General features: G+C 45.8%; 1 protein-coding gene across 2 annotated transcripts; it reads left to right on the top strand.

Annotated features, from left to right (window-relative positions):
• On the top strand, window positions 1-26,323 carry cfap97 (cilia and flagella associated protein 97). Of its 2 annotated transcripts, none has more exons than XM_033018559.1 (4): window positions 1-1,034; window positions 7,734-7,939; window positions 20,335-20,476; window positions 25,030-26,323. In XM_033018559.1, the coding sequence occupies exons 1-4, from the start codon at window positions 92-94 to the stop codon at window positions 25,080-25,082; spliced, it is 1,344 nt and encodes a 447-aa protein (XP_032874450.1). In that variant the 5' UTR covers window positions 1-91; the 3' UTR covers window positions 25,083-26,323. The 2 variants fall into 2 exon arrangements, with proteins under 2 accessions (XP_032874450.1, XP_032874449.1); XM_033018558.1 differs by having other exon boundaries at window positions 7,680-7,939.

Genomic DNA, 26,323 nt, shown 5'->3' with positions numbered 1-26,323 from the left:
CAGGGACAAGTTGACGGGGGGTGGGGGTCAGATTGTGAGGCTTGTGGGTCAGCGGCGACTGAGCCCCCCGAGGGGGGGGAGATTAACGTCCATGGACAGCGACGCCACCCTGGACGGGGAGGTGGATCACTCCTTCTTCGACAGCGACGGCGAGCGGCCTCCGAGAGCACCGGGGCCGGGACAGGGGCCGGAGAAAGACGCCGAGTATTCCCGGACGGTCAGCTCGACAGCCTGTTCCTCCTCCTCGGCCTCCCGTTCCTCCTGCTCCTCGCTGTCGTCGGGCAGGGAGTTAGTCCACTACCGCACCAAGAGCCCGGGCTATGCCAGCGACAGCAGCAGCAAGAGTAGGAGCAGCAGGAGTAGGAGCAGCAGCAGCTCTGGCCGCGACGAGGCCGGGGACCGGGCCGGTCGTAGCCGCAGCCGGAGCCCCAGTCCCCGGGCAGCGCCGGTCATCCGCTGGCTGCACAGCAGGACGGACCAGACCCGGGCCGAGCAGCCGCTCTCCAACCCCGACTCCGAAAGCTCCGCCTCGGCCCGCTCGTCCTCCGACAAGTGGCAGAGGACTCGGCCGTCGGCCAAGACGAGGACCGGCCGCAGCCACGACTTGTGCCGCCCCAAGAAGCGGCTGCCAGAGGCGGCGGTGGCGGTGGCTTTGGCGGCCGGCGCCAGGAAGCGGCACGAAGACGAGCAGAGCACGGTGACCGACGTGACTCCACTCTCCAGCCCGGCCCGCAGCCCCGTGCGGCCCGCCGACCACCAGAGCGAGGAGCCCAAACCCAAACCGCGCAGGAAAAGGAGCAGCAAGAAGCAGGAGAACGTCAGCCAGGCGATCTACAACAGCCTGGACCGCATGAGCGTCGATAAGGAAAAGGGCGAAGGCGTGCACAGAAGAGCACGAAAGCAGAAAAAACCGAGAGAAGCGAAGTCTTGCAATCTCAACTCCAAGACAAGTTCTATGGAGTACAAGAGACCGGATCAGAGAATTGGCCAGAAAATCCTAAATGATGCTACTGACCTGAACCAGTTATTGAGAGGTGAATCTCTTTTTTTTGTCTTACTTTCATCTTTTTTTCTCCCTGTTCTGTGAGGTTTAGGTTTAGTAGTGTCACATCGGACAATGAAAAGCTTTGTTTTGTCGGCTATCAATGCAGATGTGTACATAATAATAATATACTTTATTTCGGACTCGAGGTCCAGACATGCGACAACAGACTTTGAGAGAAAAGACTTTGCCTTCCATCACAGTGGGTCCACTGTGTTTGTGTGAATTAAATTGTGTGTATGTCTAGGAAATTGTCTTTGTTTGTATGGCTGTGGAAACAGAATTGAGCCTCACTGAGGCTCAAATGACAATAAATTGTATTGTATTGTATTACATACAAATACATTGCATATTAAAAACATCATAAAGTACATATAAAATCTTAGTATATCACTTATAAAAGCATAAATTATATATATAAAATAAAACACAATACATGACATTGTTTATGTTTGACAAGGCCACAATAATTACATTTTTAGAGTCATTTATCCTGCAGATGAATTTATACATATGATTTCTTAGGATAGCTTCTAAAGTGCTGACTCCTGCAGCCACAAGCATGTTACTAGTACTATACCATCTAGGTTTCCTTAGCAGTGTTCTCATGGAATCGATATATGACACCTTTAGTCTCTGCAAACTTGTCTTTCCATAGTTCGACCACAGGTGCGCAGTATAGAGTGGTGTGCAATGTGCTCTAAACAGCGACATCTTCACCACATCATAATAATGAGAGGAGTAGGGGAATCGAGGACTAGAGGACATCAGTTTAAGGGGGTGGGGGGTGATTGATGATAAGCTGATTAGTGTATGTGGTGATCGCCGGTCGGTGCAGACTCGGAGGGCCGAAGGGTCTGTTTCCGCGCTGTATCTCTAAAGTCTATTCACTGAGCCCAATTAACTTAGAAACCCACACACATGTCGAATGAAACCAGAGCACCCTGCGGAAACCCACGCGGGTCACAGGGGAACGTGCAAACTCACACAGCCAACACCCAAGGTCAGCATCGAACCTGGGTGTGTTGTGAGGCAGAGCTCAACCAGCTGCACCCCTGTATTGCCCTTGTAATTTATTTATAAATATAGCAACACATGGTCGCTATTACTCTTAGTTTTTTTTTGCTTTGGGGCAATTCATCCTGCAAAAGACAGACACAAAATGCTGGAATAACTCAGTGGGTCAGGCAGCATCTCTGGATAAAAGGAATAGGTTCTCTTCTTGCGTATGGCGTGCACAGCCTAAAGTTGTAGGTCAACTTGTTCTGTTTGATCTAATTGGTTGTGCACGTCGGGTTGATTGCATTGGTCGAAACAGGATGGACCGCATGAAGGTTGCAATCTCCCACCCCATAGGAATAGGTGACGTCTCGGGTTGAGACCTTTCTTCAGATTGGTGGAACAGCACCTCGTATTTCGCTTGGGCAGCTTACAACCCAGCGGTATGAACATTGATTTATCTACAAGTCACCCTTGCATCCATCCCCTCTCTCTCTCTCTCTCCGTCCCTCCCCCGCCTGAGTTGTCGTACTAGCTTCACTGTCGTCTTGTTGAGTTTTACGGCCTGCATAACTCGTTAACTCCTAGCCCACAGCCAACAATGGACCATTGTGGGCTCCACTTGTCCTTGATCGTCGTTATCCTTTTGCATATCTTTCATTCATTTGTTCTGTATTACTGTCTATATCTCTTAGTTTCCCTCTCCGCTGACTCGGTCTGAAGAAGGGTCTTGACCCGAAACGTCACCTTTACCTTCTCTCCTGAAATGTTGCCTGACCCGCTGAGCTCCTCCAGCATTTTGTGTCTATCTTCAGTTTTAAACCAGCAACTGCGGTTCCTTCCTACACCTCATGTGCACGGAGCTGCAATTAGTACGAGATGTCACTCATTAGAGTTGCACTCTCAGGTCTGGCGAAACTCAGCCCAAATCTGCACTTCTCAGCAGCTGCTAGAGATAAATCTATTCCAACCAACTGTACCCAGCTTCCCAAATTCTAATAGGTATCTGTGGAAGTAGAAATAGCAACAACAAAAAAAGCACCTTAGACTAAGCACCAACTTCTTCTCTGCCATTGAGGCCTTCAAATCATCTGCAATGTAAAACAATGCTAATAGACAATTAAATACCTTGTTCTGCAAAGTAATGAAAGAGTGTATCATTAACTTTGAAGTTAATCTAGGTGTTGTCCAGTTATCGTTGTGCCCAATCCCCCTTCATTTGAAGAGCCCAGTTATTGCTGACTTCTTTTATATAACAGCATAGCAAAAAGTTGCCTGGAAAGTAGATTGCCCACGTCATGCTTGTGTAGGAAGCTACTGCAGATGCTGGTTTACACCGAAGATAGGCACAAAATGCTGGAGTAACTCAGCGGGACAGGCAGCATCTCTGGAGAGAATGAACGGGTGACGTTTCAGTGCGTCTGAAGAAGGGTCTCAACCCGAAACGTCACCCATTCTCTCCAGATATGCTACCTGGGCCTTGCCTGAGTTACTCCAGCATTTTGTGCCTATAGGTCATGCTTTTGCTTAGCACTGGGTAATTGGAAATAAACGTTTGGTAGATAAAGCGGATATCCAAGACATTTTGGAGAAGGACTAAATACTGGGATAACTCAGCGGTCCGGCAGCATCCATGGAGAACACGGATAGTAGAATAGAATTGTTTTCTTTATTGTCATTGTAACATGAACCATGTACAACGAAATTGTAAAATGTCAGCCAGTCAGTGCACCATTCAAACATTTCTAAAAGCTAACGATACATACAAGGTAAAATATTTAAAAAAAGATAAACAACTAAAATAAATATCATGAAAATAGCACGCATAAACACCCAGCCCTACATCCTTCTGTCGATTTCACAGTCTCTTAGTATGTATCGCCCCTGCGTTCCTTGGCGGCTACATTTAGTGCCTTTATAGCAGTGGGGTAAAAACTGTTTTTAAGTCTGTTTGTCCTTGTCCTTGTAGATCTGTACCGTCTGCCTGACGGTAACAGTTCAAACAGGGAGTGTCCGGGGTGGGAAATGTCCTTTATAATACTCTGGGATTTTTTGATGCAGCGGGAACTGTGTAAGTCCTCCAAGGTAAGGAGAGGGCAGCCGACAATCCTCTGGGCGTTGTCAATGGCCCTCTGGAGCGCTTTCCTCTGAGCCGCTGTGCAGCTGGTGTACCATAGCATACACAGTATGTTAGGATGCTCTCAATGGAGCACCGATAAAAGGACAGCAGCAGTCTCTGAGTGATGTTATTCTTCCTGAGCACCCTCAGGAAGTGCAGTCTCTGCTGGACCTTTTTCAGCAGCGCAGAGGTGTTCACGCTCCACGTCAGGTCCTCCTCAATATGGATTCCCAGGAAGCGGAAATCCGCCACCCTCTCCACACAGTCCCCTCTGATAATTAATGGTACCATGTCCGTTTTATTCTTTCTGAAGGCAACGTTTCAGGTCAGGACCCATCAAGGGTCCTCAGTGAAGAAGGGTACCGACCTGAAATGTTGCCCATCCATGTTCTATCCCCCCCCCCCCCTCCCCCGATCCCTATTCTGACTGCTAGATAGATAGATACTTTATTGTCACAGCAACCGTGAAGGTGCAGTGACATTCTTTGATTTTGCATACACAGTACTCAAAAGAGTCGCCACAAGGCGCAGACAAAGTTACAAAGTACCCTTAAATATTGTTGGACCCTTCTTCGACCCCGCAGTTCCCACCCCCACCCAACCACCGCCACCACCACAGGTCCCTCTTGTTCGCGTCAGCCCCCCCACACATGCCAGGTTCCCATTGTTCTCTGCGGGCCCCACCCCCATGCTGAGTCCCATTTGTTCTTCTCGGCCTCTAGGGACCCCAACCTCATGTTCCACGTCCCTCCCCGTTCTTTGTCAACGCCAGTGGCCAGCGGCGGAAATCCAGGGGCAGCCAGGGGGGACATGTCCCCCCTCTGTTTTGAGAGGTGGGAGACGCCCCCCCCCCCCAACCAAGTTTTTGTAATCCGGATTTTAAAACCTGGTGAAATCTCTGTTTTCCGCGAGACAGTGGGGCTGGGACTGCTGATCGAGGGCACCGATTGGACGAGAGAGACATCAGTCAGCATGCAATGGGGGCGGGACATGATGATTCAGTGAGATCATTGGAGGAGGGAAGAGTAGGAGGGGGTGGGACTGAGGATAGAGCGCGGTGATTGGAGGAGGGAGACGTGGCACAGACCTGCGCCTCATCCGCAGCCAGGATCCAACCCAGTTCTCTGGCGCTGTCCCGTCCCCACCCAAGTGCCCCCACGGGTGGCCAGAGATGTTGGGAGTCAGACGGAGGCTGTGCCCCTAGGCTTACTGCTAGCGCGGAGAAGCAGCGCTGGTGTCCAGGCAGGGCTGTAGGTTAACCCGGCGAGACAGACAGAGTTGAGCTGCATTTAGCGCTGGATTGAGCTTCCGAAGCCTCGCGCGCATGTGTGTGTGTACGCATGCGCGCGCGGCCGCCAAATAAATTGTGTTCCCCCCACCCCCCACCCCCCCCCTTGTTCCCCGGTCCCCCCCATATTTTGGTAGCGATTTCCGTGTCTGCCGGTGGCTAAGCAATAGCCCCAAGCGCTGGTTCGGCCTAAAGCCAGTCTTCAGACCAAAAATGTTGTATAGCGCCATCATGCTGAACCTCTACACTGATACAACTGATCAAGGTTAGGAGTTTCACAAAATTGCTGGAGAAGCTCAGCGGGTGCAGCAGCATCTATGGAGCGAAGGAAATAGGCGACGTTTCGGGCCGAAATCCTTCCTTTTTTTCCTTCCTTCTCCCCCCCCCCCCCCACCCCCCATCAGTCTGAAGAAGGGTTTCGGCCCGAAACGTCGCCTATTTCCTTCGCTCCATAGATGCTGCTGCACCCGCTGAGTTTCTCCAGCAATTTTGTGTACCTTCGATATTCCAGCATCTGCAGTTCCTTTTTGAACACAAGGTTAGGAGTTTGTTTTGCTCTTTTAAAGACAAAACAAGTCAATTGTTCTTATCACTTTAGGACAAGATAATTTCTGAATTTAACTGATTGCACGTATATTTGTCTTTGTACATGTAAATTAAACTTGAAAGAAATCTTTTAATTACTTTGTCATTAAATGTGTTAATAGTATCGATGCCCTAAAGATAGGAATAAAAGTACACTTCAGTTGTGCGCTGTTATTTTATGGGTTTCTTAATTTAACATCTTATGTTCTTACTGTTGCAATCATCTCAGCTAATATGTGCTAACCAGTTAAAAGAGAATATGAATAAGATTAGTCTAATAGATGATGTTGAAATTTGTAAGATATTAAAAGTGTCCATGCTAAGTGGCCATTGTGTTAGACTAAAGAACCTGGAACTAAGGATATAGTCTCAGCACTCAGCAGTAGTAGAGTTGCTGCCTTACAGCACCAGAGACCTGGGTTCAATCCTGACTGTGGGTGCTGTCTGTGCGGGATTTGTACCTTCTCGAACAACTTGCATGGGTTTTTTCCCCCGGGACCTCCGGTTTCCTCCCACATTCCAACGCCTACAGGTTTGTAGGTTAGTTGGCTTGGTATAATTGTAAATTATTCCTTGTGTTTGTAGGATAGTGCTAGTGTACAGGGATCGCTGGCCGGCACGGTCTCGGTGGGCTGAAGGGCCTGTTTCAGTGCTCTATCTCTAAGCTAACATTTCTCAAGAGTGAAGTGACTATTTTAATTTCTCTGCAGCAGTTTTTGTCCCCTAATTTGAGGAAGAACATTCTTGCTATTAAGGGAGTGCAGCGTAGGTTTACAAGGTTAATTCCTGGGATGGCGGGACTGTCGTATGCTGAGAGAATGGAGCGGCTGGGCTTGTACACTCTGGAGTTTAGAAGGATGAGAGGAGATATTATTGAAACATATAAGATTGTTAAGGGTTTGGACAAGCTAGAGGCAGGAAACATGTTCCTGATGTTGGGGGAGTCTAGAACCAGGGTCCACAGTTTAAGAATAAGGGGTAAGCCATTTAGAACAGAGACGAGGATACACTTTTTCTCACAGAGAGTTGTGAGTCTGTGGAATTCTTTGGTGGAGGCCGGTTCACTGGATACTTTCAAAGAGCTAGATAGGGCTCTTAAAGATGGCAGAGTAAGGTGGCAGGGGAAATGGGGAGAAGGCAGGAACGGGATACTCATTGGGGATGATCAGCCATGATCACATTGAACGGCAATGCTGGCTCGAAGGGCCGAATGGCCTACTCCTGCACCTATTGTTTATTGTCTAAATAACTGGAGCATATTCGATGGATCGTGGACATTAGGGAGGAACATGGACCAGATAAAGAAAAAGGTGTGAATTAATTAAGTGACAGAGCAAGCTAGAAGGTCTTATGCCCGGCATTTTCTCCAGTTTCATCATCAGTTTTCTGGAATCAGATTCTAAAATTCTAATTCTGTTTAGTGGTGTGGTTTTGCATGCAAAGTTTTGTCAGCCCATTAGAGTTTTGAAAAATAAATCAACTATGTGTCTACAAAATTATGTACTTGCTCCGTTACATTTCAGTATAATTCCATCAAAAATCCACTTACTTTTTGCATTTGATTGTTTTCACGTTTATGTAGGGCCATTCGCATTAAAGGTTTAAATGTATCATTTATAATGATGACAACATGATGTATCTTTCAGCAATGATGCATTTAGAGAGGAAAGAGCTGCGAAAAATAGTTTCTGATTTTCCAGAACAAAGGCAAAAGAAAAACTACACCTTCAGTAACGAGGAAGCAAAGCGGATCGATCGTGAAAATCAGAGACTGTTGCACGAACTAACCCAGAAAGCCACGAGGCCACCGGTCAAGCCAAAGAAAATATCAGCTGAGACGGTTCGCGTCTACCACAGCACTCTGAACAGACAGCGGGAGCAGGAGCGAATCGAAAGAGAAAACTTGGTGAGTTTGCTGCCTTGTTGGGAGGTAGCGAAGTTGGAATGATTGAAAACTGTCAGCGGCTTCACCAACTTCCCAGGTACAAGATAGAAATGGTTCCAACTACCCAATATCCCCTTTCCCAGCTCGTTCCACCTATCACCTACCAGCCTCTATCACTCCCCATACTGAGTTTGAGTTTAGTTTATTGTCACGTGTACCGAGCTACAGTGAAAAGCTTTTGTTGCGTGCTAACCAGTCAGCAGAAAGACAATACATGATTTCATTCGAGCCATCTACAGTGTAGATACATGATTCGGGGATTAGCTTGAATAACGTTTAGGGCTAGATAAAGCCAGTAAGTCCTGTCGAAGATAGTCCGAGGGTTTCCAATGAGGTAGATAGTAGTTCAGGACTGCTCTCTGATTGTGGTAGGATGGTTCAGTTACCTGATAACAGCTGGGAAGAAACTGTCCCTCAATCTGGAGGTGTGCATTTTCACACTTCTGTACCTTTTACCCGATGGGTAAAATGGGAGAGGGGAGAAGGGGGAGTGGCCAGGGTGCAACTTGTCCTTGATTATGCTGCTGGCCTTGCCGAGTCCCTGCCTCAACTACCTCCTCTGGCAGCTTGTTCCATACACCCACCACCCTTAACGAAAAAAAGCTGCCCCTCAGATTCCTATAAAATCTTTCCCCCCTTTACCTTAAACCTATGTCCTCTGGTTCCAGATTCCCCTCCTCTGGGCAAGAGACTCTGTGCATTCACTCGATCCATTCCTCTCATGATTTTATACACCACAAAGATTTGTTTTAGGTAGACAAAAATGCTGGAGAAACTCAGCGGGTGCGGCAGCATCTATGGAGCAAAGGAAATAGGCAACGTTTCGGGACGAAACGTTGCCTATTTCCTTTGCTCCATAGATGCTGCCGCACCCGCTGAGTTTCTCCAGCATTTTTGTCTACCTTCGATTCTCCAGCATCTGCAGTTCCTTCTTAAACAAGATTTGTTTTAAATGATTATCTAATACTTAACAGTGGATTATTCTGTGACTGTAATAAATGCTGCCTGTAAAGCGTATATTAGAAGCTGTATTTCTACTGTATGACTAATCATACAAATATGTTTTGGAGTATTATCACCAAGGAGAACTCAGAAGCATCATGATGACACTTTATTGGCAGATGTGTATCTTAATGCTCAATATAATTTCCGTGCAGGAGAGTGCTAATGGAATCAGTGCTAATAGCAATCATTATTACAGTAAGCATGGTGTGATGTAATATCAATAGCAATCTAGTGCCTACTGTCAACTCCTGCACTACCTTCAGCTGTGTTCTCTTACTCCAAAGTTGCATGGGAGCCTCCCCCCCCACCCAGCATTGAATTGTTCACCGACTGCCGGTGAGTGCTGACATTGGCTGTGCTGCTGTGAGCAGTGTGGCCACAGTGAGTACTTTCGACTCCGCGCCAAACAGCGATCACCCCGTACACTAGCACTATCTTCCACGCTTGGAACAATGAACAATTTCACCAAAGCCAAATAACCCACAGATCTGAACGCCTTTGGAGTGTGGGATGAAAGCAGAGCACCCAGGAGAAAACCCACGTGGGTCGCACGGAGAACGTACAAACTCTGTACAGGTAGCGCCTGCAGTCAGGATTGAACGTGGGGATCGGGCGCTGTAAGGCAGCAGCTCTACCGCTGCACCACCGTGCCGCCCTACGGTATGGGGGCTCCTATTCATCATGCATGCGTGGGAAGTGGGTATTTATAAAGTCTCTCCGCAACCTCCGACATTCTGACATTCTAGAGAGCATAATCCAAGTCTATCCAACCTCTCCCTGTAGCTGAAACCCTCTAATCCAGGCAGTATTCTGATAAACATCCTCTGCAGCCTCTCCAAAGCCTCCACATTATTCCTATGATGGGGTGACCATAACTGCACACAATATTCCAAATGTGGCCAAACCAAAGCCCCTATAGTGCTGCTTCATGACTTCTTGAAGATGGATACAAAATGCTGGGGCAACTCAGCGGGACAGGCAGCATCTCTGGAGGAAAGGAATAGGTGACTTTTCGGGTCGAGACAATCAGAACCTTTCTCCCAGGGATGAAAGGGAGAACACTAGTGGCCCAAGTTGTAAGGTGACAGGGGGAAAGTTTAATGGAGATATGCGGGGCAAGTTTTTATACACAAAGAGCAGTGGAGGTTTGGAACACACTGCCACAGATGGTTACGGGAGGCAGATATGATAGTTGCATTTAACAGCCTTTTAGATAGGTAAATGGAAGTGCAGGGAATAAATGGATATGGATCTGAAGAAGGGTCTCGACCCAAACCGTCACCCATTCCTTCTCTGCAGAGATGCTGCCTGTCTTGCTGAGTTACTCCAGCATTTTATGTCTACCTTCGATTTAGAGGGCCGTGGAGGCTGGTTCTCTGGATACTTTCAAGAGAGAGCTTGATAGGGCTCTTAGAGATAGCGGAGTCAGGGGATGTGGGGAGAAGGCAGGAACGGGGTACTGATTGTGGATGATTAGTAATGATCTCATTGAATGGCGGTGCTGGCTTGAAAGGCCGAATGACCTACTCCTGCACCTATTGTCTATTGTCTAAACCAGCATCTGCAGTTCTCTCCTACACAAAGGGATATGGATCATGTACAGGCAAATTACATCAGTTTAATTTGGTATCATATTCGGCACAGACTATGGGTCGAAGTGCTTGTTCCTGTGCTGTACTGTTCTATCTCTGCGTTGAGCCGCTCCCACTCTAGTCCCGATCCACCTTGAGCTTCCCTTGGAGCAAAGACACTAGAGGAGTATCCTCTAGTATCTTTGCCTAGCAGGCAAGCTGTGTGGTGATTCACTGCTGACACAGCTCCAGCAGAGGGCAGTCATGCACGCTGATGCTCCCAGCACAGGTTTCTGGCCCTGCAGCTGTTCGCACCACTCCTTCTGAGAAAACTTTTTTTTTAAAGTATAAACGACAACAAACCAATTAACATTCAGACTGGTGGACCGAATTGTTGGTGGGGCTGCACTTGGAGTATTGTGTTCAGTTTGGGTCAGCCTTCTGGAGAAAAGATGTTATTAAGCAGGAAAAAGTGCAGAATGTTGTCAGGACTCGATGGTGCCTGAGCTGCAGGGAGAGGTTGGGCAGGCTAGGACTTTACTTCTTGGGGCGCAGGAGGTTGAGGAGTGATCATGGTGCATAAAATCATGAGGGGAATAGATGGGGTGAATTCAGTCTTTTACCCATGTAGAGGAATCAAGAACTGGGGGACACGGGTTGAAGGGGAAAGATATAAGAGGAATCTGAGGGGCAACATGTTTCACTCAGTGTGTAGTGGCTATATGGAACGAGCATCTTATGTAGGCGTATAAGTTAATGAGGAGAATAGGTCCAGTGAATGTACAGAATCTTTTTCCCAGGATAGGGGAATCTACAACCATTGGTTTAAAGTGAGAGGGGAAAGATTTATCAGGAACACTAGATTAAGTGGGATCTGTTGGGTCCCATGTTCACACGGTCCCCCAACGCAATATTCCACCTCTCCACCAATTCCAATATTGGTGGCCAGTGGGGGGGGGGGGGGGGGGGGGGGGGGGGGGGGGGGGGGGGGGGGGGGGGCTTTCTGCAGTGCTAGTATGGTTGTTGTGGGCCGAAGGGACTGGTTTTCAGAGGGTTAGTATGGACATTATGGGCCGAATGGATTATTGGGCTGGGAGCTCAGTCACTCAGGCCAGGTGGGCTGGCAGCTCAGTCACTCAGGCCAGGTGGGCTGGCAGCTTAGTCACTCAGGCCTGGTAGGCTGGCAGCTCAGTCACTCAGGCCTGGTGGGCTGGCAGCTCAGTCACTCAGGCCTGGTAGGCTGGCAGCTCAGTCACTCAGGCCTGGTGGGCTGGCAGCTCAGTCATGGCTATTCCTTGAAATTCCATTTCAAGCAGAGTGCAGGCCACCAAATTCAATTTCATAGCATTTCAAGCAGAGTGCAGGCCACCAAACTCAATTTGATAGCACTTCCAAGCAGAGTGCAGGCCACCAAACTCAATTTGATAGCATTTCAAGCAGAGTGCAGGCCACCAAACTCAATTTGATAGCATTTCGAGCAGAGTGCAGGCCATCAAACTCAATTTGATAGCATTTCAAGCACAGTGCAGGCCACCAAACTCAATTTGATAGCATTTCAAGCAGAGTTTAGTTGCGTATGTGACAAATAAAACACAATTGACTATGTTGAAAGCAGACATAGATGAATTTGGGGAAGATTTCTACCAACAATCCTTTTATTAGATGGCAAAAAAGGGGAAGGATTTCAACAAGGCATTGGTCCACAGCGATAATGAGATCATCAAATCTATTGACATTTTTCTTCTCAACAAGAGGTCAATTGGCCTATTCTGGTCACAAAAGAACTACCCGATGTAAATCCTACTTTCCAGAATGTGATCAGTGGCCATGCAGGCTGTGATTCTTTAAGTGCACAAGGTTGCTTATAACACTGAATTTTTTATCAGCTTGATGCGGTTAATTGGCACAGCCATAAAGATCACGATTAGGGTTTGAGGGTTTTAAACTGAGTCAAGTATACAAACCAAGTGCTCTTTGGTGCAGTAGATTTCTGTTTTTCAGAACGATGCTCTTACTCGAATATTGTTATTGGAATTTGGTCCTCCTTTTTGAAAAGTCTTTTTGGAAAAGGTCCTTTTTTTGCTTTAATATCCTTTAATGTTCTATCTATTTGGGGCGGCACGGTGGCGCATCGGGGGAGTTGTTGCCTCACAGCGCCAGAGACCGGGGTTCGATCCTGACTGCGGGTGCTGCCTGTACGGAGTTTGTACGGTTTCCCCGTGACCTGTGTGGGGTTTTCTCCGGGTGCTCCGGTTTCCTCCCACACTCCAAAGACCTACATGTTTGCAGGCTAATTGGCTTTTTAAAAAAAATGTAATTTGTCCCGAGTGTGGGGTTGTTCATGTTAAATTCTGTCGTGTATTGTGTTCTTTTTATTCGTATGGCTGTATGGTAACTCAAATCTCACTGTACCAATTGGTGCATGAGACAATAAATGTAACTTGAACTTGATCTCATTGAAACATATAAGATTGTGGATCTCATTGAAACATATAAGATTGTTAAGGGCTTGGACACGCTAGAGGCAGGAAACATGTTCCCAATGTTGGGGGAGTCCAGAACCAGGGGCCACAGTTTAAGAATAAGGAGTAAGCCATTTAGAACGGAGATGAGGAAACACTTTTTCTCACAGAGAGTGGTGAATCTGTGGAATTCTCTGCCTCAGAGGGCGGTGGAGGCAGGTTCTCTGGATGCTTTCAAGAGAGAACTAGATAGGGCTCTTAAAAATAGCAGTCAGGGGATATGGGGAGAAGGCAGGAGTGGGGTACTGATTGGGGATGATCAGCCATGATCACATTGAATGGCGGTGCTGGCTCGAAGGGCCAAATGGCCTACTCCTGCACCTATTGTCTATTAACTAGATAGTGCTAGTGTATGGGGATGTTTCGGGTCGGGACTCTTCTTCACTGCTAAACTAATTGCATTTGTTTACCCAGCACAAAAATGGTTGTAGCGATAATGGAGGTTTGCTTCCACGAAACAGATAGTGTGGCCTAAACTATTTATGGACAATGTTTAACTTTGACCTGATATTTGCATTGTGTGCTGATTCAGTTTGGAGATACAGCGCGGAAACAGGCCCTTATGCCCAGCACATCCGTGCTGACCGGTGATCCCCGTACGCTACCACTATCTTATACACTAGAGACAATTTGCAATCTTTACCAAAGGCAATTAACCTACAAACCTGTAGTTCTTTGGAGTGTGGGCGGAAACCGGAGCACCCGGGGAAAAGCTACTCTGCCACGGGGAGAAGGTACAAACTACGTACAGACAGCACCCGCAGTCAGGATCGAACCCGGGTCTCTGGCGCCATAAGGAAGCAACTCTACCGCTGCACCACCATGACCGCCATGTACTGATTTAAGAAGTTATTTAGAAATCTTAAATCCAATACATTTACAATAAAGTGATATTTCCCAACATTGTTGTACATTTTTTGAAAAGATTTGTATTGTATTCTGTAATGCTGTGGGCAGTACAAGGGTTATATTGGCACCTGTTACTCTGAAGGATGATATGACCTTGGTCAGATTTTCTGTACTGCGGGAGTTGACTTGAATGGACCATGTGATTTCCGACCTTTATAGACCTAGCTGACGACAGGATCATATGATTCTTTATTCCAGGCAAACACGTAAATCCTTTCTCATTGGTCTGGCAGCATGCTATTCGGAGATAAGAAACAGAGTAGGCCAATCAGCCCCTTGAGCATGTGTAGGAAGGAACTGCAGTTAGACACACAAAGCTGGAGTAACACAGCGGGACAGGCAGCATCTCTGGAGAGAAGGAATGGGTGACGTTTTGGGTCGAGACCCTTCTTTCCGACTAGTTGGGGAAAGAAAAATGAGAGATATAGACGATGGGGTAGATATTTTTAAGGCGTCGATTGATAGATTTTTGATTAGTACGGGTGTCAGGGGTTATGGGGTGAAGGCAGGAAAATGGGGTTGAGAGGGAAAGATACATCAGCCATGATTGGATGGCGGACTAGACTTGATGGGCCGAACACCCTAATTCTGCTCCTCGAACTTCTGAACGTGAATTTTACATAGAACAAAAGACAGATTGCTGGAGTAACTCACCCAGACTGGTAGCATCTCTGGAGTACATGGATAGGTAACATTTAGGATCAGGACCCTTCTTCAGACTGATTGTGGTGGGGTAAAAGCACCACTGTCCAGCACCACAATTAATCTGAAGAAGGGTCCTGACCCGAAACGTCACCTCCCCATGTTCTCCCGAGATGCTGCCTGACCTGCTGCGTTACTCCACCATCTGCAGTTCCTTGTTTCTCTACAATTCAACATAGCCCTTGTGTTTTTCAGCTACGCCACATTTCTTTCCACCTGACTAAATACAGTTTTAATAGTTCCATTAATCTCTAGAAAAAAAAATTATTGTTCTGCAAACTGGTATTCAATGCCAAATTAAATACTCTATAACGTGTAATGACTAAAGGGCCTGTCCCACGGGCATGCGACTCCATGCGGCAAGCGCGACCTAAAGGGCCGGTCCCACCAGCATGCGCCTGCATGCGGCAAGCGCGACCTGACGTGGTCGCTTGAGCCGTAAGGCCTCGCGGGGCCGGTCCCACTTCGATCACCAGAGCCGTATGGAGTTGTGCGGAGCTGGTCCGGACATCGCGCGGGGCTCCGAAAAACTGACAATGTTTAAAAATTCCGCGCGACAACGGCCTGCCGGCCCGCTGCAGCCTCGACACCGTGTCACTCACTCGACCTCCGCGCGGCTCCCGCTTCTGGTTTGGTCGCGCTTGCCGCATGCCGTACGGCTCAAGCGACCACGTTAGGTCGCGCTTGCCGCATGCAGGCGCATGCTGGTCGGACCGGCCCTTTAGGTCGCGCTTGCCGCATGCAGGTCGCATGCTCGTGGGACAGGCCCTTAACACTCAAATGATGATTCCAGGAATGGGGATATGTGTTATGCTGAAAAGGAATTTAGAGTAGTAAAAGAATTTAATTCTGGAGATGCTACTTTGGCGGCAACAAAGCACCTTGTAACTTGGAGAAAGCAGTGATGCAGAGAGAGAAAAGACCATTTAAACTTTAGAGATGCAGCATGGAAACAGGCCCTTCGGCCCACTGAGTCCATGCTGACCCCGTACACTGGCACTATTCTGCACACTAGGGACAATTTAACATATTTTTACCGAAACCAGTTAACCTACAAACCTCTATGTCTTTGGGGTGTGGGAGGAAACCAGGGCACCCAGAGAGAGCCCACGTGGTCACAGGGAGAATGTAAAAACTCTATGCAAACACTCTGTAATCAGGATCGGTCTCTGGCGCTGCAAGGCAGAAACTCTACCGCTGTGCCTCTTTGAGGCTGTCTTACAATTCATAGAAGGAAAGTTCTCATTGAAACTTTTAAAGTTTTAATCCCTTTGACAAGTGCTCAGAAGTTTTGTTGCTACTTTTGACCCTGTTCTAAGGTTAGTGAAATAGAATACGAGGTGGCCATTCCATGTTAAACCACATGAAATGGATAATGTCATGATAATGCAATCAGGGCTGTTGCTTAAAATAAAGTTGAATGTGACGTTCAATCAGGGAACATCTGATGGAATCAGGACAACAGCATCCATTCAAATATTCCACCCCCACCGCCGTGAGGAGATGACTGAACAAACTAGTTTAGTTTAGAGATACAGTGCCCTTCGGCCCACTGAGTCTAGCGATCACCCCATACACTAACCTGCATACACTAGGGACAATTTTACAACTTATCAAAGCTAATTAACCTACCAAGCTGTAAGTCTTTGGGATGTGAGAGAAAACCCAGCAAGCCAGCAGTGGTGACGCGAGGCAGGCTCCTGCTGTTCATCTCATTTCATGCACGACCACTTACTTATTTATCTCAGATGGTTCACCTGACCTCTCATCCACCTTGATAGCTGCTGTTTTGTTTCATGGTTTCCATTCTATCAAATGATTTTCCATGGCCATGGCTTTGCTAAAATTAGTTTAGTTTATTGCAATGTGTACCAAGATACAGTGAAAAGCTTTTGTTGCATGCTAACCAGCCAGCGGAAAGACAGTACATGAACACAATCAAGCCATTCACAGTGTACAGAAACATGATAAGGGAATCTGAAATGAAGGGTCTCGACCCGAAACGTCACCCATTCCTTCTCTCCCGAGATGCTGCCTGTCCCGCTGAGTTACTCCAGCATTTTGTGACTACCATGATAAGCCAGTAAAGTCTGATCAAAGATGGTCCGGAGGGTCCCCGATAAGGTAGATAGTAGTTCAGGACTGCTCTCTGGTTGCGATAAGATGGTTCATTTGCTGGGAAGAAACTGTCCCTGAATCTGGAGGTGTGCGTTTTCACACTTCTGTACCTCTTGCCCGATGGGAGAGGGGAGAAGAGGAAGTGGCCATTGTGCGACTGGTCCTTGATTATGCTGCTGGCCTTGCCAAGGCAGCGTGAGGTATAAATTGAGTCAATGGAATGGAGGTTGGTTTGTGTGGGCTGCGTCCACAATTTGCTGCGATTTCTTGCGGTCTTGGATGAAGTTGGTCCCAAACCAAGCTGTGACGCATCCTGATAAAATGCTTTCTATGGCGCATCTGTAGAAGTTGGTGAGAGTTGTAGGGGACTTGTCGACAAATCCACATTTCATTATTTAATTAATTCGTTTCATGGTGCTGTCTAGCGCGACTATAATTTGGGGAAATGATGTTTGCTTGTATTCCATTTATCTGTGGCTGGTTTATTATTTCCCACGAATAATTTGTCCTCATTTATTCGCAAGAGATAACGGGCTTGCTGGGCATGTTTAAAATGCCATCTTGTCAATTAGGGATGATTTACACATAGTGCTGCAGGTCTTCTGCGTAAGTAAGATCCTCTGAGGTTGTAAATTAAGAAAGAGTTCGGATAAGTGACAGTAAGTTCACCATTCCGCTATCACTCGGTTTGCCATTCAAAGTTAATTTTTTGCACACAGCTATGTTCCATGAACATGTCTCTGAAGTTCACTAGGGAAGTGCATCGTATTTTTAGTATGTCCTAAGGTTTCATGTTCGGGAATGCAAAAACTGCACGCCTAAGCTATTTTGGGCAGCAGTTCTTCCTTTGGCTTGTGCTTAGCTAGTTATTTCCGTTCGACGCCAAAAATTCTGGCAGCCGTCATGAATGCTTGTGACGAACAGCTTCAGATTCTGCCATTTTTAACTCTTGGTGCTGCATATACTTTAGAATCAAAAACGTGTCATAGAGTCATGCAGTGGTGCAAACAGTCCCAACTTGCCTACACCGACCAACATGTCCCATCTGCCCGCATCAGGCCCATATCCCTCTAAACCTGTCTTATCCATGTACCTGTCTAAACGCTGCAATAGTCCATACCACATCCTTTTTGCACTTATTGTTTTTGCTTTTATGTGCGCACACGCACACACGCACACGCACACACACAGTCACGCACGCACACACAGTCACGCACACAGTCACGCACACACACACACACACACACACACACAGTGATACAGTGTGGAAACAGGCCCATCGGTCCAACTTGCTCACACCGGCTATCATGTCCCAGGATCGAACCCGGGTCTCCGGCGCTGCGTTCGCTGTGAGACAGCAACTCTATCGCTGTGCCACCGTGACTCTACATACTGTCGCAGTATACTACTACTATACACTTGTACTGCATCTGAGATGCTTATCTAAGATGTATCCAAGTGCTTATGTATAGTGATACTTGTATACTGAACTGTATACAAAAATGTATTTCACTGTACCCTCGGTCCATGTGACACATAAAGCAGCATTGGGATGTGGTAGTGACATTTAACAGGCTTTTAAATCGGCATGTGGATATGCAGGGAATGGAGGGGTGTGAATCACGTGCAGGCAGATGGGATGAGCATCATATTCAGCACGGTCATTGTGGGCCGAATGGTCTCTTCTGTTGTACTTTTATACGCTCTTAAGTTCTATGAAATATGCAACAGGGCAGGCAGCAGAGGAAGGCTAATGTTTCAAATCATTGACCTCTTATTTGAGACGACAATGAAATATTAACTCTGTGATGCCTCCAGAGGTGCTACTAAGCTGGCTAAGTGCATCCCCCATTGCCCATGTTTATTTCAGAATTTCAACCATACTTATTAGGCTGTAACGATCTCTAAGAAAACCGAACACTGTTATGTATGGCCCAGAACAATAACAATAGACAATAGGTGCAGGAGTAGGCCATTCGGCCCTTCGAGCCAGCACCGCCATTCGTTGTGATCATGGCTAACCACAATAGAGTGGATAGGCCTGGATGGAGTGAATGTGGAGAGTATGTTTCCACGAGTGGCAGAGTCTAGGACCAGAGGTCCCAGACAGAGGAACTCAACAGTAAAACTAGTACAATGACGAGGGTGGGGGAGGGACAGAGAGAGGATGCAAGGGTTTCTTGGTTAGAGAAATCAATATTCATACCGCTGCCCAAGCGAAATATGAGATACTGTTCCTCCAATTTACGTTTGGCCTCACTCTGACAATGGAGGAGGCCTAGGAGAGAAAGGTCCTCCCTATATATCTGCAGATCCTTCCCACACATTGCTAAATGGTTGCTCGACACAACAATTAATTGGTATTTTTTGAGTATTCTGGGGTTTTTTTCAGTTTCCTTGTAGCTTATTCAAAGCACTTGCATTCAGCTGAGCTCTTTGGATGTGGAGATGATGTTTCCACTAGTGGAAGAGTCCAGGGCCACAGGTCACAGCCTCAGAATTAAATGACGTTCCTTTAGGAAGGAGATGAGGAGGAATTTCTTAAGTCAGAGGGTGGTGAATCTGTGGAATTAATGTGGAGGCCAAGTCACTGGATATTTTTAAGGTAGGGATAGATTATTGATTAGTACGGGTGTCAGTGGCAGGAGAATGGGGCTAGGAGGGAACGATAGATCAGCCATGATTGAATGGCGGAGTAGACTTGATGGGCCGAATGGTGTAATTCTGCTACTATAACTTACGAATTTATGAACTTATAAGTAAAGAATACTGTTACTCACATGCAAGATCTTCAATTATTTCAACTTTTGGGCATCCAAATCATCGTAACTAAGGTATAATTAATGCAATTCCTAGCCAAAAAAAAAAACCAAATTTCTGTGTAATGTGATATGGGTAAGTCTTTAATCTGAGAGTGGTGAATCTGTGGAATTCATTGCCACAGAAGGCAGTGAAGGCCATAATGGATATTTTTAAGACAGAGATTGATAGATTCTTGATTAAATACGTGTGTGAGTGAAACTGAGAGAAGGGATGAGAATGGGGTTGAGAGGGAGAGGTAGATCGGCCATGATTGAATGGCGGAGTAGACTTGATGGGCCGAATGGCCTAATTCTGCTCCGAAAAAAACTTGACATTTATTGTTCATATTTTTATATGCTGCCACCGCCAGACATAAAAACAGTTTTTATCCACGAGTAGTTGCTCTACTCAACAGCTAAAATTCTGTAGCCTCCATTTGATCTGGTATTTTGTTGGTTCACATGCTTGATCAATGGTGTTTTATCATACATGTTTTATTATTAATGTTTAGTGTTTTCTGAGTCATTCGTAACTGTCACTGTATGTCATGTTGTTACTTGTGGGCGGAGCACCAAGGCAAATTTCTTGTATGTGAATACTTGGCCAATAAACTTACTTACTTTATTAAATATTGTCTTTTTGTTTATTATGTTCATTATTCCAGTTGTTTACTGACGTGAAATGAGAAAATTTTGATTGATGTTAGTTCCTTTTCTGAAAACCGCAGGCTTTTCTGAAGAGATTGGAGGCAGTGAAACCGACAGTAGGACTAAAACGCTCTACTCAGTTGTATGATTATCAGCGGCAGATGGCTTTCATGGAGTCCTATTCTCAACACAGCAGACCTTCAACACGAGGGAGCATGTCAAGTTAGTATATTGGCACCATTTGTTGTGTGTGTGTGTGTGTGTATATATATCAGCCCACCAGAATGAGATGATTTCATGTTCGTAAGTGTTAGGGCCAGAATTAAGCCATTCAGCCCATCAAGTCTACTCCGCCATTCTATCATGGCTGATCTACCTCTCCCTCTCAACCCCATTCTCCTGCCTCTCTCAATTACACCTCACACCCGTACCTAATCAAGAATCTATCTATCTCTCCCTTAAAAATATCCATTACGGCCTTCACTGCCTTCTGTGGCAATGAATTCCACAGATTCACCACTCTAAGATTAAAGACTTACCATATCACATTACACAGAAATTTGATTTTTTTTTGGCTAGGAATTGCATTAATTATACCTTAGTTTGGATGCCCAAAAGTTGAAATAATGGAAGGTCTTGCATGTGAGTAACAGTATTCCACACATTCACCACTCTCAGACCAAATAAATCTCTTTCCTAAAGGACCGTTCTTTAATTCTGAGGCTATGACTGGTTCTAGGCTCTTCCACTAATGGAAACATCGTCTCCACATCCACTCTATCCAGGCCTTTTACTGTTCGGAAGTTTCAATGAGTTCCACCTTCATCTTTCATCTTTCTAAACTCCAGTGAGTCGAGGCCCAGTGGCGTCAAATGCTCATCATATGTTAACCCATTCATTCCTGGGATCAACTGCAGCGGCACTGACTTCCTTTCATCCATTGTTTTGGAACCCCTTTCACTTGAACACCCAGTTTTCTAATGATTCTAATAAGTCTAAGGGCCTGTCCCGCTTGGCGATTTTTTTCAGCAACTGCCGGCATAATTGACTGACATATGAGGTCAGCGAAAAATTTGCGGCGTGATGACATATGACGCGCGGTGTTTTTTCAAGTGTGGCAACATTTTTTTGTCGACACTGATGTGACGCCGGCAGTCGCCGAAAAAAATCGCCAAGTGGGACAGGCCCTTTAGGGTTTGGTTTGAGAGTTTTGTGCAAATATATTTCTTATCTGCCTGCCTTTTGTAATTCGTATTACCTGCTTTATGCCAGTTCATGGTTCCTGACATTTCTTCCAGTAACCATGGCATGAACTTTATACTTTTGGTTTAATATATGTGCAATTTTTAGCTTTATGTTATCTCCTCCCTCTCTAGTTACACATGGCATAAATTCTTGAATGCATGAAATTCTTCTTGAACCCATTCCAAAGATCTGCCGTTAGCAGATTTGCCCGTTTTACATTCTTCGTCTTGCGTATGGCGTGCATAGCCCAAAGTTGTAGGACAACTTGTTCTATTTGATTGTGCACGCCAGGTTGGTTGCATTCGTCGAAACAGGGCAGACCACGTGAGGTTGCAATCTCCCACCCCAGTGTAACCTTTCATCACATGGAAGACTCTTTCAACTAAGTCTGGTCTCCTTATAGTGATATTTGTCTTTCCAGCTCTGCATTGATTATGACACTATGATACGATAGAACCATATCTATCCCAGGAGGGAAATTGATCTGCCAACAGTCATAAAAACATAAAATACATGAAACATGAAACAATCACTGTTGGATAAACATTCAGGCTCCTTTAGACTGTGAAGTAATTTAGGTAGTATACTAAATCTACAATAGCTTGCCTCCTTAATGTAGTGAGGATACAATGTACACTTAATGGTACACACATGCACATATAATACTCCAGCAACAGAAATAGATAAGCTTTCAGACTCAAGCTAATTTGCTTATCCCAATCTACACTAAAAAGTATTAACTTCCTCTCTCTGATTTTGATGCATGTCTTTTTAATCTTCCTCCATTCATACTTTAATCATTTGAATACTTTGAATGGGCAATCGATGAGCCTAAACTCAATTTTCACAATAGTCTTCAATTTCTTATTATATTTTAATTCTCTCCATTAACTTTTCCTTGTCTTCATTCAGATAATTTCATATTTAATGACTGAAGTTTTTTACTCTTGCTCTCCCATGTTTTCCAGTTTCCCCTAAGGGCCATGTGACTGGATATATTTGGTTTCCAATCTTATCCTGCTTGTGGTTATCCCTCTGATGGTTCAATGCTTTCCTTATTATCATGTGTACCTAGTTACAGTGAAATACTTTGATTACATGCAGCTCAGCAAGACTATCCTCGTCCCCCAGTTAGTAGAGAATGTACAGATCAGCCCACTCTGAGTCCATATGCAAGCGGTGCCATTTCCCAGTCCCAGCTGCAGCGGGCCACAAAAAGATGTTGCAGCCATCGCCTCCATTCCAGTCGTCCCGCGAACCGCCGTCCCTCTCCTCGCCTGGCCCTCTTCAGCCCTCGTTTCCCACGGGCACCCCGCACATCAGGATTGCCAGGATGAATTAGTGAATGGAGTTCTTGCACTTCATTTTGTACATTTATGTTATGAAAAAATCATACATTTGGGCTACATCCCGAGTTCTAGTATTTTAGCCACAAGTGTCTATTTCTGTCTGGCATCATTACGCATTCTTTAATATTCTCTTTACTTGCAGTGCCAGTTAGTCTGCTGTCTTCCCAGTTAATATATTTGTTTAGTTTAGTTTAGAGATACAGTGTGGGAACAGGTCCTTTGGCTCACTGAGTTCGCACTGACCAGCAACCCCCCCTAGGGACAATTTACAGAAGCTAATTAACCTGCAAACCCACACATCTTTGGATCGTGAAGGTTTACAAGGTTAATTCCCGGGATGGCGGGACTGTCATATGCTGAGAGAATGGAGCAGCTAGGCTTGGAAACTATGGAGTTTAGAAGGATGAGAGGGAATCTCATTGAAACATATAAGATTGTTCAGGGCTTGGACACACTAGAGGCAGGAAACATGTTCCCGATGTTGGGGGAGTCCAGAACCAGGGGCCACAGTTTAAGAATAAGGAGTAAGTCATTTAGAACGGAGACGAGGAAACACTTTTTCTCACAGAGAGTGGTGAGTCTGTGGAACTCTCTGCCTCAGAGGGTGGTGGAGGCAGGTTCTCTGGATGCTTTCAAGAGAGAACTAGATAGGGCTCTTAAAAATAGCAGTCAGGGGATATGGGGAGAAGGCAGGAACGGGGTACTGATTGTGGATGATCAGCTACAAGGGCCAAATGGCCTACTCCTGCACCTATTGTCTATTGTCCATTGTGAAAGGAAACCCAAGCTGAAAGGCCTGTTTTCCTACTGCTTGACTCTGATCAAGCATTGTTATTGCACAACACATAATCCTCCGCCATTTCCGCCACCTCCAACGTGACCCCACCACTCGCCACATCTTCCCATCTCCCCCCATGTCTGCCTTCCGCAAAGACCGCTCCCTCCGCAACTCCCTCGTCAATTCTTCCCTTCCCTCCCGCACCACCCCCTCCCCGGGCACTTTCCGTTGCAACCGCAAGAAATGCAACACCTGTCCCTTCACCTCCCCCCTCGACTCCATCCAAGGTCCCAAGCAGTCGTTCCAGGTGCGACAAAGGTTCACCTGTATCTCCTCCAACCTCATCTACTGCATCCGCTGCTCTAGATGTCAGCTGATTTACATCGGTGAGACCAAGCGTAGGTTGGGCGATCGTTTCGCCGAACACCTCCGCTCAGTCCGCAATAACCTACCTGACCTCCCGGTGGCTCAGCACTTCAACTCCCCCTCCCATTCCCAATCCGACCTCTCTGTCCTGGGTCTCCTCCATTGCCAGAGTGAGCAACAGCGGAAATTGGAGGAACAGCACCTCATATTCCGTCTGGGGACCTTGCGTCCTTATGGCATTAACATAGAATTCTCCCAATTTGGCTAGCCCTTGCTGTCTCCTCCCCTTCCTTAACCCTCTAGCTGTCTCCTTCCACCCTCCCATCCGCCCGCCCTCGGGCTCCTCCTCCTCCTCCCCTTTTCCTTCTTTCTTTCCCCCACCCCCCATCAGTCTGAAGAAGGGTTTCGGCCCGAAACGTCGCCTATTTCCTTCGCTCCATAGATGCTGCTGCACCCGCTGAGTTTCCCCAGCAATTTTGTGTACCTTTGTTATTGCACAAGTGGGTGTTTGTGGCACCCTATTTGATTGCAAGATAAGACAGGCAATATGATAAATGACTCCAGTCAGACTGTATTCATCCAGTAATTGTCTTTGCATTTGTACTCCCAGCAGCTTTATTGTTCTGCTGGCGGCTCTCCAATCTCGAACCGAAACAAGTATAAAAGAATATGAGAGGAGTAGACGCAACAGTGTCTTTTGCCCAGAGTAGGGGAATCGAGGACCAGAGGACATGGGTTTGCAGTGAGGGGTGAAAGATTTAATAAGAATCTTAAATCTTGAGCTCGCAGCGGAGGTAGTTGAGGCAGGTGCTATCCAAACTCTTAAGAAACATTTAGACAGGCACATGGATAGGGCAGGTTTAGAAGGATATGGGCCAAACACTATTATAGATGGGACATGTTGGGCAAGTTGGGCCGAAGGTCCTGTTTCCACGCTGTGAGACTCTGTGACTCTAATAAAGTATACCAAAGCAATACGACTTTCATTATATTTTAGTAATGTTCAATTATCTTCACATCTATCCTCATCATTTTAGGGCTGAGTTCAAGATCATCGGTCCACAAGAATGTTCATCTGGTGTCTAATTGAAGTGTCTGAGATTCAGTTGAGCTACTCATCTGGTGTGCGCAGCCTTGGGAAATATTGAACAGGACTTAACTCATTGCTACTATTGAACTGAGTGTGTATTCTGTGGCTGCTGTATGTTTGAGACCATTCTTAAACTGTAATTTAAACAAAAGGCTTCGACTTTATCTTTGTTCTACTGGGTGTATATGAAATGTGTGCTTTATATATTTGCCGTATTTCTCAACTTTGTAAAGTGATTGATTTTGAACCTTTTTTTAAAAATTGAACATTAATCTGGATTATTTAGTCTTTTTCTAATAAAGTGTGAAATTTACAGTTCTTTGAAAATATTACAGTACGGCATTGTGTAATGTGTACATGAAAAAAAATTAAGTTGATCTTAAGACTGGACTGAAAATGCAGTAAAGTATAATTGCATTGTTCATTTTGCGTTGGAACAGATAATAAATTTTATATTCTATAAATGACAGCAAGAAGATGTGTTTTAAACTGACAATTTAATGGTTAAAGTGAGTATTGTCCTTGATACTGAGCTGGTGATTCTCTTGATTGTTTAGAACAGTCTGTTATTCGTAAGGAATATATCTTTGCCAAACTCTCGCACTGACCCCACAGGCAAGGTGCTGCTCTGCCAACAATCAGATCAACACCAGTGTGTGAAGAGAGAGTACAGTCCAAAACTAACGGGTTGCTTAAGGTAATCTGACTCGTCATTGATTCTTCAACTGAGGGAACTTCCAGTGAAATCGTGCAAATGCTTGTATCCAAAATAATTCACTTGATGAGATTCTTCACACGTGCACTAGTTAAAATGTAGCAAAGGTTGGGATTTTGCAGAATTGCCTGTTTCCATCTGCTTTGTCATCTGCTTTAACCCTGTGGAGACTTCATCCAAAAAATATTCACATCTCTGTTGGTGCTACATTAGTAATTGTAACCGGTACAGTATCGCGATAGGGCAAGACCGATGAAGCGACGGAAGTTAAGCAGGAGATGAAAGGGGAAATTCCTATCAAGCAACAGACTGCATTTCTTCCATACCAAGAGATGTTGGAAGATATTGCAAGGGTCAATGTATAGATGACAATCACTTGTCGGACTTGTCCAGACTTTATCCATTCCTCCAAAAGAAACTAATGATATAGAGAGCAGAGAACCTATAATTGAAGTTTTTTAATGTATAATTTTCACATATGTACTATCCAATAAAGGCAATAAAATATAATAGTGATATATGAAAA

This window comes from Amblyraja radiata, chromosome 3 (assembly GCF_010909765.2).
Source record: "Amblyraja radiata isolate CabotCenter1 chromosome 3, sAmbRad1.1.pri, whole genome shotgun sequence".
NCBI lineage: Eukaryota > Metazoa > Chordata > Chondrichthyes > Rajiformes > Rajidae > Amblyraja > Amblyraja radiata.
This window is presented reverse-complemented; position numbering and strand designations above follow the sequence as displayed.

Bases quoted from the DNA above. Each gene is read 5' to 3' on its own strand.
- cfap97 (XM_033018558.1), top strand. From the start codon at position 92: ATGGACAGCGACGCCACCCTGGACGGGGAGGTGGATCACTCCTTCTTC. The intron at 1,035-7,679 runs GTGAATCTCTTT...TGTATCTTTCAG, and splicing joins CCTGAACCAGTTATTGAGAG to CAATGATGCATTTAGAGAGG. The intron at 20,477-25,029 runs GTTAGTATATTG...TCATCATTTTAG, and splicing joins AACACGAGGGAGCATGTCAA to GGCTGAGTTCAAGATCATCG.